A 17,518-nucleotide genomic window follows, 5' to 3' on the forward strand; every position below is an offset into this window, starting at 1 on the left:
GTGGACCCAACCAAAATTCTGGCTCTCCATTATCGCACTCCTCTCCCAACTATGAGATATGTTACATTCACACCCAAATACACACCATCTTACAAAACACAAGGGTTCCACACTACAGTGTGTATGAGACCCTTATATTTTGTAAATTGGTGTATACACATATATAGTATATGTGAGACCTTTGTATTTTATGAGAGAGTATATATATTTGGGTGTATGATTCTGGGTATGGTTGTAGAATTTTTGCCCAAGTATTGCTTGCAGTGTGTGTATGGAACCCTTTTGTTTTATGAAAGGGTGTGTACACACAGTATATATGGGATCATTGTATTTTACAAAAGAATATGTATTTGAGTGTGATTTTGGGTATGGTTGTAAAAATTTTGCCCAATTATTGCTATGAGCTATGAGTTGGCAGCACATCACTTATGACAACCAAGTTGAAATTTGCCCACCTCAGGATGATAATTTTTATGAAGATGTCAGCATATGTCAAAATCATGTCGATGGAAACAATACTATATTATTGCATAGTGGAGTATGAGTCTACGTCACTTCACTCATGTGATGCCAAGAAACACACCTAAAAAAACTCAACGATGCCAAACCACCACTAGTTTGGAGTATAACTCCATCAATAACCACTTAAATCTCTCGCAAAGTTCCAAACACACCCCAAGAAAATGGTTTCCTCTTGATTTTGCTTAAAAGCCAAAACCAAATCAAACCAAACCAACAGTTCTTTCCAACACAATCACTTACAATGGCATTTGGTTTTTCCTGTTTCAGCATCATCTCCTTGTGGGGCACCTACCTCCGGCATAGCTTCTCCGCCGCCGGCCTCTCGGCCCAAACCATCGACATCGACGACGAAACCACCATCCACTTTTGGGGCCCAAAATCACCCGATCCCACCAATCCCAAACCACCACTAGTTTTACTCCACGGATTTGGCCCCGACGCCCACTGGCAATGGAACCAACAAGTGGCATTTTTTGCCCGAGAATTTGCCCTTTACATACCCAACCTCGTGTTTATCGGCGATTCCACTACCAAGTCCGCGGAGAGGTCGGAGATGTTCCAGGCGGCTTCGGTGGGGAAACTTATGGAGAAGCTGGGGGTGAAGAGGTATTACGTGGTGGGGACGAGCTACGGGGGTTACGTGGCGTACCATATGGCAGCGATGTGGCCGGAGAGGGTGGAGAAGGTGGTGATAGCGAGTTCAGCGGTAAATACGAAGCGGAGAGATAACGTGGAGTTTTTGGAGAAGAGAGCGAAAGTGGAGAATGGTGAGGAGTTGTTGCTGCCGCAGACGGAGGCGCAGCTGAGGGCTTTGCTTGCTCTTACGGGCTACAGAGGACTGAACTACATGCCCGGTTTCTTGTTAAATGACATCGTTCGTGTAAGTTTTTCTTGCATCCTCCAAGTCAACCTCTCCTATGGCCCTACGTAGGCCTGTTAATAGACTGTATTTGATCTGAAAAATTCGATCCGAATTTGATAACGTCGATCTGATAATTCGAATTCGGTAATCTAAATACGGATCGGATCGGATTAAATCCGTTATCAATCCAATCAAAAATTTTTTTAAAAAACTGTAAATTTTTTATTCTAAAAAAAATGTTTAAGTTGTATTTTTATTTTAATTTTTAATTTTTTTTTTTTGGTTGCTAAAATTTTTGAAGTAAAAAAGTTTTCGGATTCGGATTTTTTGGATTCCCACTATCGGATTCGGCCCATTAACAAGCCTAGCCCTATAGTTCTCGATCGATTTATGTCTCCAAAATCTTCTATGTGGAGTCTCATATAAGCTCATTTTACTAATTCGCACTATAGATAAGTAGCCAAATATATATGCCCTATTAGTTGAGTCCTACACAATGTGGGACGGAGATTTTCCGGACTGGGTTGTCTAGATGCCTTGTTAGAAATGGATGCCAATTGACCCAAAAAAAAAACAGAGAGAGAGAGAGAATTATAGATAAGTACAATTACCTAAATAAAAACGATAGTTGTACGTGTGCCTATTAAGAACATCCGCAATGAGAATAATCAAAATCGATAATCAAAATGTGTCACGTCAGCATTTGATTATCCATTTAGTTCATAATCAAACCTAACAAACTTGATCTCCACATTGGTTATTTTTGTATTCCTATAAAAAAAAACCCCCACAATACGCAATGCATCTATGTCCAATTGCAAACGAGTTTCAATTACGCATCCGACCACACCAAATTATTCGTCTCGATGAGACGATTATAATGTGAGGTGTTTTTTAATTTTTTAGTTTTGAATTTGATTATTGGGTTTGGTTATTGAGTTTTAGTTATTGGTAAAAGTTGTTAAGTTTGGTTATTCAAAGGTCAAAATTTGATGAGTTGATAAGAGGTTGCTAAGTTTGGTTATTACAATGTGAGCACTTTTTTGAGCAAACATTAGCAACCTTTTAGTTTTGATTATTACATTGTGGATGCTCTAATGCCCAATCAAATTTATTTTATTGGGAGAAGTTCTTCTCTACGGGATCGATGTACAAAATTATTGATTGAATAATATGGGTTGGGATGAGGCTTACAAAGAATTTTTCTACTCACTTTTAACTACGTCATTGAAGATGCTCTTACGTTACATTGGTTGCTGCATATACACAAAATCAGGTTGACTATGGGTACCGACCTCGTGGGTATTGAGAGTGTAGTGACAGGTGTGTGAACTCCGTTTCGGAATTCACACAAATGATATGATCTGAGTCGTTCATTAATTTTAAAATAATCTTTTTGAGTCGTCGTTGAAAAATCAGTTCAATTAGCTACTTATAAGTGTTTGATCCAAATTTTCCTAAATTCTTGAACTTTTGAGTCAAGCATTTACATCCGATTGAGTTTGATTTTTCCAAGGCGCCCAACTGAATCTCACTCATTTGAACACCAAAGTAAAGTAGGAGTAATACGACACGACCATATGTATATATATACAAGCATCGATAAGTTCAACTGGTACTTCTTTGTAATTTAAAAGAAAGATGATGGTGATAATGGATGCAGAATATGTACTCGAAAAACAGGAAGGAGAAGATAGAACTCCTCAAGGGATTGCACGTTGGAAACTACGACACACTAAATATATCTCCTCTTCCTCAGGTACGTACACTTATTAATTTCCATATATTCCGTATGCAATTCCAATTGTAATTAATGAACCCTCCATTTTCTTGATTTATGCATGCCTGTATCATTTTTTTCCCTTTCATTTTACTCCCGAAACATCCGGGAGTGCGCTGATGCATTGGAGTGTAGAGCGCCTCAGTGGGCCGATAACTAACCATCGTGATGGGAACCGTTCGGTACTTCTAGAGTTCATTGAATTTTGTCAATTCTAAAAATAAAGTTAACCATGCATCGATAACCGCATGATTAAGCTAGATTTGTCTTGCTGTTTAATTTTTTTGAGTTATTTCTGATCGTCTAAATATTGCCCAATCAAGGCACTAAATGATATTCGATTAGGTTAGTTTTTTTTTCTCTCGGATAATCTACTCAGTTAACTGTACATTCTAACGGTTCAAATCACCACGATGAGATCTTGATAGAGTAGTCTCCCGAGACCCATTAGCCCTGGTACTGCATAAACCCACTACAGGGTATATATGTATCTTACTAGAACTAATTCTTTGAGGTTATGTTGTACGACTTTGCCCCCTTGTACGTACGTAGGATGTGTTCCTTGTTTGGGGAGAACATGATCAGCTATTTCTATTGGAGAAAGCTACTGAACTCAAGGGGTATGTAACCAACCACCTCTCTCTCTCTCTCTCTCTCTCTCTCTCTCTCTCTCTCTCTTCCATCAAAATCCCTAATCACTCTTATGAATTTTTAAGATTTATTAATCCTTATTAGTAATTGGCAGAATGCTAAAAAAAACAAGTACTCCTATTTCCAACATAAAGATTTTTGAGATATTGTATGAATTTGGGTTTATGATTGCAGGCTTTTGGGGAAGAAGACCAAACTGGAAGTGATAAAGAACACCGGTCATGCGCCTCAAATCGAAAACCCAGCCCAATTCAACAAAATTGTGTACAATTTACTAGTTAGCTGAGCTCTTCCTCACCTCCTCGTGATCGACCATGTGTTCCTCTTCTTAATAATTAGTCTTACCAAACAAGATAGAGTGGAGGATTGATTTTTTAACTTTGAAAATTGATGTATATACGAACAAGATTGATTGCCCGCAATAGTGCATGATCGTTTTTTAATTGTGTTAGGTGCTGTTTTGATAAAAATGAAAATTGGAAAGTAAAAAGTGAAGTATTGAAAACAGTTCGATAAAAATGTAAGAGTTGAACTATATATTTTGACACAAACATAAATGAATCTTGAATAAATTATTTGTGATTGTTCCCTTTTTCTTCTTAATAAATGTCGTGTTTGTGGTTGTGGTGGCGGTGGAGAGGAGGTGACCACATGTGGTGTGGTGGTGGAGAGGTGGCGGTAATTGTGGTTGTGGTGGCAGTTGGTAGTGTGGCGGTGGTGGTTGTGGCAAGGTGGTGTGGTGGTGCTTGTAATGGAGGTGGTATGTTGGAAGGATAGCAACGATGGTGACAGCAGTGGATGGCAGTGCAGATGATGACAGTAGTTATTGGTGACGTAGTCGTGGCAATGAAAAAGTGAGGTGAATGTAGCAGCAGAACATGATGGAGAGAGAGATAGTGGTTGGACCAGTGGTGGTGGTGGCAGTGGTCCCCGGTGATGTTGAAGAGATGGTAGTGATGGTACTGATAGTGGCGGCTGTGGTCGTTATGGTGACGGTGCTAGAGAGGTGGCAGGCCGAAAACTATCAAACATAGATCGTACATACATTTGTAATTACCAACTAACTAACTAACTAAATATAGCAACGTATTTTATCATTTTAAGGGATGCCCTTCAAGTTCAACCCCACATTTGACCCAACTGCCATTAAAACAAGGGATTAAGGCCAACAAATTCTTTTGGTTTTTCGGAATCACTTTTTAGTACGTTCTTGCAATAGAATTAATTAATTAGGAAAACTGTTTCTTCATTTTAATTTACAGTTTTTCCAATGGGAATCATTGACTTAAGGGTGCTAAGTTCCTCAATTGCGGTGGCATGGCTGGTGCTCTTGGGAGGAGGGTTTGATTTATTAATTGGTGTAAATGGTGAATTTGACTACGGAGATGCCCTTACCAAGTCCATTATTTTCTTGGAGGCACAGAGATCTGGAAAGCTTCCTGCAAACCATAGACCTTCTTGGAGAGGAGATTCTGCTCTTCAAGATGGCAAACTTGCAAATGTATTGTGCCTCTCTCTCTCTCTCTCTCTCTCTCTCTCTCTCTCTCTCTCTCTCTCTCTCTCTCATGTGAACCAATTCATGCAACCTGGTGGAATTATCCCTTATTTCTAGCTATGTTTCACGGACTATTCAATTTTCCTCAAGTTTAGTATTGGCACGACACGCTCGGGATACAAGGCCAGTCATTCTGGTTCGAGTCAGATACATCAAAGTTTTCTTTTAATTTTCGAGGACATAAAAGTTAGAGCAAAATCATGATCATGCTATAATAAGGTGATTGCAATCCATATTTCGCGTTGGTTGCCAATATATTGAAATTCTAGTAACACATTTTACACCGAGGAGGGTTGGCCTAGTGGTCAAGACCTGAGACTTGAGAGTTTCCTTCATCCTAAGGTCTGAACCTCTCAGGTGTAATCAACTCATTTGGGGTCTGTCCATACATATGTACGCATATGTTGGCCCGGACACTTGATTAAGAAAAAAGTGCAGTACCTCATGAATTTACAATAAAGTTTTGTGTACAACGAAAATATGTGGCCATATTTATTTTTTAGAAATAGTTTTGTTCAATGTGCATTTTTCTAAAATTTAGAGTATGGTATTCCTTAACAAACCAAGCTCCTCGCTTAGCTTGTTATTGGCTCCGCAGCATTAATAAATGAGTTGCACTCGAGTTTTAAGCATACTACTAAATGAACCGAGCTCAAATTAGTTGTAACTTGGCTCAATAATAAAAGCTTGACTCGTGTACTAAAACCCTGATACTAACGTGAATATAGGTGGAACAGCAACTAATTTGAGCTTGTTAGCAGCCCTACTCCTCAAATTTCAGAATTGATTTGGTTTGTGCCATGACGTGAATACAGGTGGACCTTGTGGGGGGATACTATGATGCAGGAGATAACGTCAAGTATGGGCTACCAATGGCTTTCACAGTTACAACACTGTCTTGGGGTGCCATCTCTTATCAATCTGAGCTGAAATCGACAGGAGAGCTGGAAAATGTTAGGGCTGCAATCAGATGGGGCACTGATTATTTGCTCAAAGCCAGTTCTAAACATAACCGCTTGTATGTCCAGGTAATCGATTGATTAGTCGGGACGAAGTTCTGTAAGAATACGAAAACATAAAAGTAATCCTTTTGCAAACGAACGAATCTCATTTCTATCTTCGCATCTATGTTCTAAACTATCAGAAATGAAACTCAAGTACTCCGTATATGATACTCGCAATCTAGAAACATCCATTAATGTCGAAAAAGCTCGAGTAATTTTTTCCCGGAAAAAAGAATCTCGTGTGGAAGATTTTTCTTGTAAGTGGTTCTGTGTTGCATATGGGATTGAAGGTAGGAGATCCAGAAAAAGATCATCAGTGCTGGATGCGGCCCGAAAACATGAAAACACCAAGAAGTGTTTTACAAATTGACCAGAGTAACCCTGGAACTGAGATTGCAGCCGAAACTAGTGCAGCAATGGCTGCTTCTTCAATCGTCTTTAGACGCTTTGATCAACCGTATGCTCACCAGCTCCTTAACAAAGCCAAACTGGTAATTTATCATTCTATTCAGTATTTCCATTCAGACTTGTTTCATTTGCTTGGATTTTGCCCTGTCAGCGTCGGGTTGACGCAAAATCGACACAATTCTATTGTCAACAAATACTTCCCGATTATTGTTTTCAAAATGTTACAATTACCATAAAGTATCTAAGTAATAAAAAAAAGTCGTCGCTTGTGATTAACCAGCTGATTTACCCTTCTACTCAGCGAATCCCATATGATGTCGCGTTATCTTTGTCTATCACTTCAAGCTTTTTAATTCGAAGAAGGTGATTTCAATGAGACCCCCCTCGCTTATTGACTGAACCTCTGACCTTTTGAGTGAACCTGTAGGACAAAAGTAAGGGACTCTAACTAACGACGCATGACAGGATCTTCAAAACTAATGTCCTCTTATGGTTTTGAAAATCTTTCAATTTGCCCCTAATTATTTTCATACAAAAAAAAAAAAAAAACAATTTCTAGTTGTAGTTCTATGTTTATTTTCAATCTACTCAATTTTGTTCTGTATTTGCCTCTTCCAAGGAGTCATTACTGAATCCGCATACCATGAGTATATCAATCTTTTATTTTTTCTATCAAGTATGAGTATGTCAATGAAAAAAAATGTATGTGCATACCAATCTTTTATACACCTACAAGAATCGAAGATAAGTTACTTTTGCCTAAACTAGATTGTTTGTGAATGTGATTAACCGGCTGATATACTCTTCAGCTACTCGAGAATCCAAATATGATGCCGCTTTACCTTGTTTACCCTCTCAAGCTTTTTACTTCAAAGGAGGTGACTTTGATGAGACCTCAGTGCTTGTTGACTTGAATCACTGACCTTAAGAGCGAACCTGTAGGACAAAAAAAAGAGAACCAGACTTGAAGTAATGGTGGAAATCTTCAAAACTGATATTTTCTAGAAGATGAGTGACTTTTTGCTCAATTAGATTAGACTAAAACCTTGGGGGAGGGTTTGCTCCCATATTGTGTCATGCTTTGTAGCTTTGTATTTTTCGGACTCCAAATTGTACAATTTGTTCACTTCTTTTGCAGCTTTTTGAGTTTGCCAAAGCACATAAAGGGACTTATGATGGTGAATGCCCATTCTACTGTTCTTACTCGGGCTATCATGTACTCTCTCTCTCTCTCTCTCTCTCTCTCTCTCTCTCTCTCTCACACACACACACACAGAGCCTTTAGTTAAATGAACAAATTTGCAGGACGAGCTGATGTGGGCTGCAACATGGCTATACATAGCCAGCAGGAAGGCCACATATTTGAACTACATAGAGGAGGAATCAATCAGTGCTAAGGTTGCCGAGTTTAGCTGGGACCTTAAATATGCTGGTGCCCAAATCCTACTTTCAAAAGTCTGTCTCTCTCTCTCTCTCTCTCTCTCTCTCTCTCTCTCATACACACGCACTTTCTCATGAAATGCAGTTGTACTGGGAAGGGCACAAGAGTTTAGAGGCCTACAAGCATCAGGCTGACAGTTTCATATGCTCTGTGCTTCCTGATAGTCCCTACCATCAGGTTTTCATCTCTGCAGGTCTCTCTCTCTCTCTCACACACACACACATGTGCCCACCACTTCCATTTCCCATCAGTTCATTATTTCAACAAGTACGCAAACTACAGAAATACATACATTACCGCGTCAGTTCCTAAGTGGATGAGTGTAAATCCCCAAGTTTAAGCATTCATGTTTCAATAATTCTAAATGCATGGTTTCTTGAACTCAAAAATAAAGGCTGATGATGATGATCAGGTGGATTGGTTCACTTAAGAGATGGGGCCAACACGCAATACGCTACGAGCACAGCATTCCTATTCAGTATCTATAGTGATCTGTTGGCCAAACACAATCAACAGGTTACCTGCGGCAACAAACGCTTTGATTCTGCTCAAGTCATGGCTTTCGCCAAGCAACAGGTTAGTCATAAATACATACGAATATACAAAAATATACTACCCCATCCATCCTGTTCACATAAAAATTTCAACCAGAATGATATGAGAATAGCAGTTGTAAGGCGTCACGAGCTCTTAGTTTTTAAATCCACAAACCCTATGGTAATGCTCTACTAACATAGTCCTAGTGCGGAACATCCATAGCGTGACCTTTTGTGGTATTCACATCTCAAATCATTCTCGCCAGTCCAACTTCAGCCGCAACATTAGGACTCCATTTCTCTACAATTTTTTTGGTGTAACTACCTCTAAACATTCTACATTTGATATCTAATAACAACTCGTCTCCCAGGCGCACAATGCATATTCGTCATATCTAAAACAATTGTTTTGCAACATTATTTGACCGAGATTTTCAAGGCAAGGAATTGCACCCCCTGCAGATATTGTGCTAGTTATGCCTATGGGGAGTGTATAACCTAAATCCTAGGAGACAGGAACTAACATTAACAAAATTGAACTGCAGATGGATTATCTACTGGGAAAGAACCCTAGAGACAGGTCATACATGGTCGGATTCGGGCAAAACCCACCTAAACAAGCCCACCACAGAGGTGCTTCCGTACCAAAGTTGTCCGCAACCAACATTGACGCAGTGAACTGCCCTATGAGCTTTGTTAACTGGTACAATAAGAATACACCAAACCCTAATGAGCTCACCGGCGCCATTGTCGGTGGGCCTGATCGATATGACAACTTTCAAGACCTGCGTTCGGAGTCAGCCATGACGGAGCCCACTACTTACACTAATTCACTGGCCATAGGTGCCCTCGCAAAGCTCGCTGCGACACAGACACATCCCCATACCTCAAGTCAGTGATCCATCCAAACTGTGAAGAGGTGCATTTTGCAAAATTAATTACTAGAAGTATATTGTTTATAAATATTGTACAGATATATGAGCAGGAATTGAATTGGCTGCATATAGAGAGAAGGTGGAATTTGCCTCCCTCATACAGCTCTTAACTTAGCAAGTAGCAATAGTAATAAGATCACTCTAAGAAGCTGGATCATGCTTGCTTAGACGAGATGGAGAGAACCTCCCATGGTATTGTATCTTTTCTTCACTAGTAATATGATGATGCGTTATCATTTGCCTCCTCTTCTATTGTGGAAAAAATAGTGCTATTCGTTTTGTGCATTACCTTTTCAAATAAGACACAGTGCTATTTCTGAGCACCAAACCAATTGGGTTCAAATATTAACAGTACATTTTCAACGGAATGCATTGAAACACCATCCATAGTCGAATGTCCACTTGAATCATCCAAGGAAAGGTGAGTCGAGGAGACAAGATAACAGTTCTCTGTCTTCACCAGTTAAAAGTTAAAAAGACAAGAAAAGGAAGGGAAAAAAATATTTCTGAATATCCACATTGGGGAATCAATGCAGGATACAAATAGATACAAAAACTATCTTAGAGTTCAGAAGACAATGTCATAGGGGAATAGCACAAGTAACCTACCTCAGTTTCCAGCATGTTGAGATGTTCCAATATTGGAGTCAAGTTTAGTCCAACAATATTTACTTGGGAGTTGGAGTGGCCATTCAGAAATTCATCACTAATCTGCAAAACAAGACAGAGCTGCTTAAACAATATGTTTCTGCTTCCATTTGTTTAAGCTGCATTTGGTTCAGCAAGAATAAAAGGTAACACTTTTTGCATTTCAAGCTTAAAGAACTAATAATTATGTGTAACACAGTAATCTCAATACAGGAGTTAAAAGCAAAAGTTAAAACTCTCCCCCACAAACACTTGAACTGGGAATGCATATTCTTAACTATGGGCAATCATGCACTTATCACAAGAAAATTATGGTATCAAATTTCACGGACCTACATCTCTTGCCCAACAAGCCTCTTTATATTAGACTACATGATCATCACTCAAATCATACTAATTCATCTTTCAAGCCGACATTTGTCCTATTTATGATGCATCTTTAGTATCTAGTTGTGAAGATGTATTTTTATGTGCAACACAAATTTTATCACTGGATCTTTACAATTCGAGATCCGATTAAGGATTCGGTTGAGAATTTGACGACTATGTTCAAGATAAAATTTAACAACGATGTTCGTAACTCTGATCTTGATTTTATATCCACCACAACCTCTAGGAGTGTCCCCATAATTGCAATACCTTGTTAGTCCTACAAAATTGGATACATGGTTGTGTTTACACAATACGAAATCCCACATAAAATTAGAAGATATCAAGAAGCTGCAAGCCTCGTGTACATAACTCAAATAAGAACAATGCTTGAAAATACAATAACAATCATGTTAGCCGAACTTTATCTATATGTATCCTTTTTTGCACATGTATGTTGAAGTTAGTTGGCATAAATACCTGTGTACATCCAAAGAGCTTGACCAGCTTAAGAGACAAGCAGCTGTCAACAATCAATCCCAGTGCTTCATTCGTGATTTTACGGCACCATGACAGATCCAAACTCCACAACTCCTTTGAACTTTTGGCCAGTGACAAGGCTGTGTTTGGGCCAACCTATAATTCATCACTCCTTGATTATCAGTAACAATTAGATAAATGGATGTATATGCGTACTGTGTGTGATTTGTGATCGGAATCATACAATCATGTGGTTCTTGCCCCAAAAGCATAGGGGATTTGTCCACTGCCATTCTAAAATTGCTAGACAGAAATTTCCTGAAATGATTGTTGTGGACATGTATATTACAAGCCCAAAACCACGAGGGTTAAGGAGCAGAAGTTACCAGATAAACATGAGAAACTATGCAGGCATAAACCTTTTTTTAATAAGTAATAAACTTTAGTGAAAAGGCATCAAGGGGATGCCACCCATTTACGAAAGAAAGCGAGGAACATACAGAAAAGGCCAAACAATAAAAGGACCTATATGCCACTCTAAACTCCAAAAATATCAAACCATGCAGGCATAAACATGTCAGAGAAACTAGGAAAAGAGCTACACATCCTGGCAGCCATTGGAGAATGATTGAGTCCATACAAGAATAAAAATCATGTACATCATGTATGTTCCTACCTTTCTGACATTATTCAGTGAAAGTTCTTTTAGAGACTTTCCAGAAGTTTCCAAGAATGCAGCAATAGCTTCGTCACTGTCATGTGAAAAACTTCTAGCAGTTAGCTCGCTGCTTTAACAGAAGATGCAAACATCATAACAGAGACATAATTTATCACCTGCAACACGACCACGGGCCAAATGGACATAGGAGTTGAAAACTTGAAAGAAAAGGAATGCAAAGCTCAAATATCAAATCATGCAACCCATTATGAAGGAAAGGCACACCAATCTAAAAAACAGAAAGTCAGTGCAGAAGGCACATCTCCTCCTAAGCATGAAAGTGCAGATTCCTTATAGTATTGCAGCCATCAACTGTTCCAGAAAGTACTTCAGCTGTCACTATTTATAAACCATACTTTGCTCTTGGATTCCCATCATATGAACATTTTTCAGAATATCGAAAACCAACATTTCCCTTGTTCACCTTGACATCAAGTTTCCTGCCCTGCATTTCAAATGGCTGCACCACAGCCAAGGACCACCACTCTAGCTCCATTGAACTAAAGTATCGTGTTCCGCACAGCTCCATCATAATCATACACAACCACTTTAATGGCAAACATGTGAGCGAGTTGGTGACAAGCACCCCTGATGATGTTGGTAAGACCGAATACATATAAAAACTTATAAATGTACGATGGGAAAACTTTGTAGCATCCCCTCTGGTGCAAAAATATTGCAACTACTCTGCTAACATGAGTGCTATGATCTCCCAACATTTTCAAGATTATCCATCCCGCCGAGTCAACAATCTCTATCACACAACCATTTAGGACCTAAATTGCACGTAGATACAATGAGATATAAACAGAAACCAAATTGAGAGAAACCTGAAACTGGTCTGACGAAGTTTGAGAGTTTGAATGGATAGGCAACCATTGGAAAGATACTGGATTGCCAAATCTGTCAAGTTATGCAAGTTCGAAATGTTAAGGGAACACAGTCCAGAACAATTATTCCCAATGACTTCCATAGAGGTGTTGGTTAGTTTCCTGCATCAATTCAAAAACACCCTCTATTATTTTTAAATCAAAAATTATTGTATTCTGAACATTCAACAAGTGGAAGTGTGGAACAAATCCAGTAGACTTACACACAATCAGCCAAATCAAGGCCTTTCATATTTCGGCCACATTTAGTGATAACTTCAACGACAAATTCATCACATACTGTCTGGATTCCTGCTACTGACAATACTTCCAAACGTTTAAACTCCAAGATTGCAGGCGCAACTACCCTAGCATCTATCCGATGGCAATTATCTATATAAAGCTCCCTCAAAGTAGCTCCTAAACAAGCAGATAGAAGGGATATGCCAGTATCGGTGAGAAGAGAGCACTCGCCCAAATTGATTGACTGTAGGGCAGGTGTTGATGCAACCAATGCTTTTAGTGCAACGTCTGTTAAACGACATGCACCCTTCAGGGATATAATAGCTAAATCAGGCAAGCTATTTTGAGACTGCACTATAGTCTTACACAAACTATCACCATGGACACATTGCCCGCATAGGTCTAGTTGAAGCACCTGCTATCACAACAAAAGGAAACATTCACATTGAATCAGAACATGATAAATTGAATAAAAGACACCAAGAAAAAACAACCATAGTAAAATGGAACTTGTAGAGTCCAAAACGGAGGATGCATCAGAAATATCACAGGATTATGAGCATAAAAATTTTGCGAACTTCCTCGTTATTTCTTTAAGTTACTAAAACCAAACAAAGCCTTAAGTTCCAATCAATTGGAGTTGATTACATGAATCCATTTTTTTCCATTCCACTCTGTCAATTGCTAAAAATATTCAGTTAGGAAGTCGACAATTGACAGCACATGGGCGCACAAGCTAAGAAGCACGTGTACGAGTACGCATGCGGGTATGGGTACGTCGATACGGGAAAACCTAAAAAATGAAGGGTACGGGTACAGCTGGCCCGGTTGGGGTACGTCTATAACAAATGTATTTTTATAACTTAGAGCAATGTACTACTTGTAATAATTACACTTCAACTAAAGGAAATAGCTAAATGACTTAGGCAATTCGGAATCTAACATCAATTAGTAGTTTAACACCAAACTTAAGATACAAAGCAGAGTTTAATGCCATTATGCTAAAGAACCTTTAGACCAAAAATCACTATTGTACAATCATGCTAAGCATAGAAAAGGAAGTCTTATCAACTTAGTTTCATCTTTGTGTTGGGTACAGCATATATATTGCAGAACTTCTGGGGTATGACAAAAGTCGAGGACAAAAGTTTCGGTACGTGTTTCATGTACCCAATATGGATTTAGAAGTACCATGCAAAGTACCGGTACCTGGTACGTCACGGGTACGAGTACGCCCGGGTTTTAGAAGCACCTGTGCTTCATAACGCACAAGTGAGAGACAAAACAATAAATGAACCAAAATCCCAAAGAGAACATTTTCTCCTAAAAACTGCCGACCTTCAAACTAAAGTCTTTGCAAAGCACATGATACCAGGCTGAAGGAATAAGCCAATCAGTTTTTTTTCAGCAAACTAATTTGATTAACAGATAAGCTTTCTCGAGAAGTTATCCACAAAAATTCTTCTTTTAGCCAAGTCCTTCAGTAGTTCAGTGTAGAAACTTCAAAATAAAACTCTACTAGTAGAAACAATTAAATGGTTATATCTATGACCTGAAACAAAAGATTCCAAACGTCGTGATGATCTCCTAAATCAAAGTAACTCCTATTAGAACTTTATTCCCATGGATGCATCCACAGCCTGTACATGCCGGGTAAGCTAGCAATCATATAGCTAATTCTGCTCAGCCATACACATATAAAAAGAGAAGCAAGACGGTGACAGGGAAAACCTGTTACCTTCAAGCTTTTAGAGTCAAAAGTACCAAATATTTTGGTAAAATGTTCATCAGTTAGCCATGAACAATCCTTTATCCGTATCTCAGTTGGAGATCCTTGCATAAGGAGGTCCAAGGCACGCGCATTCATTTTCCGATAGTCACAGAGCATGTCGGCGAGTCTATGCTTCAAAGCATCCGGTACATATTCTAGAGACACTATTGCCTCAGCATTCTTCGCAAGGACTTTCATGGAAAGATCCAGTAGCGAAGGAACAAGAGGCATAACAATGTTACGGTCAAAACCCTCTGAGGGCTTCCAATTGATCAGTTGTTCAGAAGTACTCTTCAAGTTTCGATCTTTCACTAGTCTCATCGCGGCAGAAAAGGGACCCACGAAGTTTTCTACATTTTTATCAGCTTCTTCTAATACAGTCTGCACTTCCATTTCTTGACTCAAAGGATCTACATATTTATTTTGATTCGAATTGAAACGCGCAAACCTTAGAGCATTATCGCATGCAACATCACGGTATCTATTTGCACGCGTCCTTTGTCTTGATTCTTGTGCTGCCATTGGTTCTGGCTCCCTTTGTATCTGCACTCTTTCCGTTTCCAATAGCTGGGTAGTTTCCTCCTGTTGGCTATCTATTTGTTGTTGTATACAACAGGAATCTGCTGAAATTATCAACTCCTGCCTTTCAGGTATTAAATCCAACTGCATCGGCTTCATGGCAAGCGATAGCCAAGAATGAGAATCAACTAGTTTCGCCTTCCCTTTCTCTTCCCTGGTGTACCTCCTTCCACCACTCACCGAAACACACCCTCTTTTGCCAGTATCATCCTCTTCGCTCTCATCAGACAAAATGTGAATGATATCCACCCTCTCCGCGACCACCACCGCTCCCACCCGGGTAGTATATTCTGGAAACTCCATATCATTTCCTCCCTCCTCTGCCGCGGGCAAATTGAGATCAAAATCCATTCTTTCTACATTCAAATCAAAATCTAAAATTACCTTCCCTTTCTCACGATCAACCACCGCAATCGCTTCGCTCCAAGTCGAATTACCACAAGCAGAACTCAGCCCCATATTCCCCAAAACCCTATCATGATCAAAATCCATTCTTTCTACAGTTCCACTTCTTCCCGAAGCCCTATCTTCCTCCATCACTGGCCAATTCTCAACCCGATGAATTTCGGTACAGTCAACTGGATTCAAAACCCTAATTCCGTCAATTCTCGCACCCACTTGCTCTAAACAGATTAATTCCTCACAATTCGTCCCCAAAACCCTAGCTTTCTTCAGCCCCTCCGAATTCAAATTCCACTCGTGAACACTTGCTTCTTCACTCAATCTCTTCATTTTGATTCCAAACACAACTCCAACCTAAACCAAGACTGCGAATTCGATCGGACTCGAATTTAGGGCATTCGCAACCCTAGGAATTTAGGGCTTCGATCGGTTGGGGATTGGATTGGCGGGGGTGCGGAATTCTGACTGGATCGTGGAGGACGGTGAGGGAAACGATGAGAGAGAAAGGGGACGGGGGGGTTCTTGCGTGATTGGGAGGGGGGGTTTGGAGAGATTCAGTGATTGGGGTTTTCAGAGGGTATTTAAGTAATGTTGTTGTCGTTATTTCATGGGGATGAGGTGAAGGGATCGTGTTTTGTTGGAACATGCTAAAAGGCAATGGAAAGATTTTAGAGAGAGAAAGAGAGTACTTGGAAGCAAGATTCTACAGAGAGAGAGAGAGAGAGAGAGAGAGGGTTTCTTCCTTGATTGATTGCTCGTCGATCCTTCTTTGGCTGGTCGATGGACATCTGCGTCATTTGTTGCCGCTACTTTTCCCGCTTTTTTTTCCCTTCATTTCTCGTTATGTTGGTTTTCTTATTCGGTAGTTTTCTGAAAACTAATAAATACTCCTATAACTTACTTTTATATTGATAAATAAATAAAAACCCAGTATAACTGCAATGGCGGATCCATAAAATGGGGACAGGAGGGGCACTATTAATCATAGACTTGGAAATATTTCTTCCTAATCAAACACGAAATTAATTCAAATCCAAGTTTTAGAGGCTTTAGAGATGAGATTTTTCAACAAATATTGAAAATCAAAAAATTTCACATACAATCAACGCACATATTTAAAGATACCGTAACTGTACGATGAAATGCCTAGCAATTATATTTTATTACTACTATATAAATAGAGCAATCAAACGATTGACCATAGATCCATGATCGAGGCCAATTTTTTATTTTTTTTTATAGAGAGTTGAGCTCATTTATGAAGGGTTTATTTTCTTAGTTTTTAAGTGTGATAGCTTTGATAATTTTTACATGTCAATAGTTCATTAGTGCAATTTTTGAGGGGTTATGAAACATACTATCATTGATAGATAGAGATATAATTGCAAGATTGGAAAAAGCCAGGGGATCATGTGACCCTTGTGGGCCTAACGTGGATCCGCCCTTGAGTGTAAGCTACGCGGACCATAGCCCTAAAGTAGTTGCAACAAGTTATGAACAAAAAGGGGTTATGCTTCTCGGTCTCAATTGATTGAGATACAAAGCTCGATTTGGTTTGGTTTGGTATGTGTCAGTTTGGGACATTGATTGATCTTGGTACCAAACCCCATGTTGTTTTTATCTGAAATAATTAGAGCCGTTCAATTTGTTTAAAAAAAATCAACTTGTTCGAATATCGATGAGGGTTTAATCGGTATTTGTCCCTAAATTTAACTTGATAAAAATTAAATGAATCGATCAAGCAC

The 17,518-nt window shown here is 39.2% G+C and overlaps 3 protein-coding genes across 9 annotated transcripts; 2 read left to right on the forward strand and 1 right to left on the reverse strand.

Annotated features, from left to right (window-relative positions):
• The first annotated feature begins 534 nt into the window (after nt 1-534).
• LOC131302998 (uncharacterized) lies at nt 535-4,258 on the forward strand. The gene is made up of 4 exons (XM_058329792.1): nt 535-1,402; nt 3,048-3,143; nt 3,717-3,784; nt 3,990-4,258. Exons 1-4 carry the CDS (start codon nt 764-766, stop codon nt 4,099-4,101), a joined length of 915 nt encoding a protein of 304 aa, XP_058185775.1. The 5' UTR covers nt 535-763; the 3' UTR covers nt 4,102-4,258.
• Nucleotides 4,259-4,944: 686 nt separating this feature from the next.
• LOC131302989 (endoglucanase 16) lies at nt 4,945-9,660 on the forward strand. Its single transcript, XM_058329784.1, has 8 exons — nt 4,945-5,316; nt 6,186-6,398; nt 6,665-6,865; nt 7,921-7,998; nt 8,088-8,237; nt 8,308-8,416; nt 8,636-8,799; nt 9,305-9,660. The coding sequence occupies exons 1-8, from the start codon at nt 5,086-5,088 to the stop codon at nt 9,656-9,658; spliced, it is 1,500 nt and encodes a 499-aa protein (XP_058185767.1). The 5' UTR covers nt 4,945-5,085; the 3' UTR covers nt 9,659-9,660.
• LOC131302963 (uncharacterized) lies at nt 6,865-16,539 on the reverse strand. 7 transcript variants are annotated; one of them, XR_009191910.1, is made up of 8 exons: nt 14,760-16,539; nt 13,003-13,436; nt 12,740-12,901; nt 11,868-11,943; nt 11,192-11,347; nt 10,304-10,405; nt 7,625-7,718; nt 6,865-6,926 (listed from the first exon to the last, which is right to left on the reverse strand). XR_009191910.1 is itself a non-coding variant. In XM_058329757.1 (7 exons), exons 1-7 carry the CDS (start codon nt 16,101-16,103, stop codon nt 7,707-7,709), a joined length of 2,286 nt encoding a protein of 761 aa, XP_058185740.1. In that variant the 5' UTR covers nt 16,104-16,539; the 3' UTR covers nt 7,408-7,706. The 7 variants fall into 7 exon arrangements, 5 of the variants coding, with proteins under 5 accessions (XP_058185740.1, XP_058185738.1, XP_058185749.1 ...); XR_009191909.1 differs by lacking the exon at nt 6,865-6,926 and adding an exon at nt 6,961-7,203; XM_058329757.1 differs by lacking the exon at nt 6,865-6,926 and having other exon boundaries at nt 7,408-7,718.
• Between the last annotated feature and the right edge of the window lie 979 nt (nt 16,540-17,518).

This window comes from Rhododendron vialii, chromosome 1a, assembly GCF_030253575.1.
Source record: "Rhododendron vialii isolate Sample 1 chromosome 1a, ASM3025357v1".
NCBI lineage: Eukaryota > Viridiplantae > Streptophyta > Magnoliopsida > Ericales > Ericaceae > Rhododendron > Rhododendron vialii.

What these genes read in the sequence shown, in the direction of transcription:
- LOC131302963 (XM_058329755.1), bottom strand. Translation starts at nt 16,103, where the DNA reads ATGAAGAGATTGAGTGAAGAAGCAAGTGTTCACGAGTGGAATTTGAAT. An exon ending in CTTCGTCAGACCAGTTTCAG is followed by an intron (nt 11,944 to 12,739) that starts GTTTCTCTCAAT and finishes TTCACATGACAG; the next exon opens with TGACGAAGCTATTGCTGCAT. An exon ending in AGCTCTTTGGATGTACACAG is followed by an intron (nt 10,406 to 11,191) that starts GTATTTATGCCA and finishes CTTGTTTTGCAG; the next exon opens with ATTAGTGATGAATTTCTGAA.
- LOC131302989 (XM_058329784.1), top strand. Translation starts at nt 5,086, where the DNA reads ATGGGAATCATTGACTTAAGGGTGCTAAGTTCCTCAATTGCGGTGGCA. An exon ending in TCCTTAACAAAGCCAAACTG is followed by an intron (nt 6,866 to 7,920) that starts GTAATTTATCAT and finishes CTTCTTTTGCAG; the next exon opens with CTTTTTGAGTTTGCCAAAGC. An exon ending in GTTCTTACTCGGGCTATCAT is followed by an intron (nt 7,999 to 8,087) that starts GTACTCTCTCTC and finishes ACAAATTTGCAG; the next exon opens with GACGAGCTGATGTGGGCTGC.
- LOC131302998 (XM_058329792.1), top strand. Translation starts at nt 764, where the DNA reads ATGGCATTTGGTTTTTCCTGTTTCAGCATCATCTCCTTGTGGGGCACC. An exon ending in ATATATCTCCTCTTCCTCAG is followed by an intron (nt 3,144 to 3,716) that starts GTACGTACACTT and finishes GTACGTACGTAG; the next exon opens with GATGTGTTCCTTGTTTGGGG. An exon ending in AAAGCTACTGAACTCAAGGG is followed by an intron (nt 3,785 to 3,989) that starts GTATGTAACCAA and finishes TTATGATTGCAG; the next exon opens with GCTTTTGGGGAAGAAGACCA.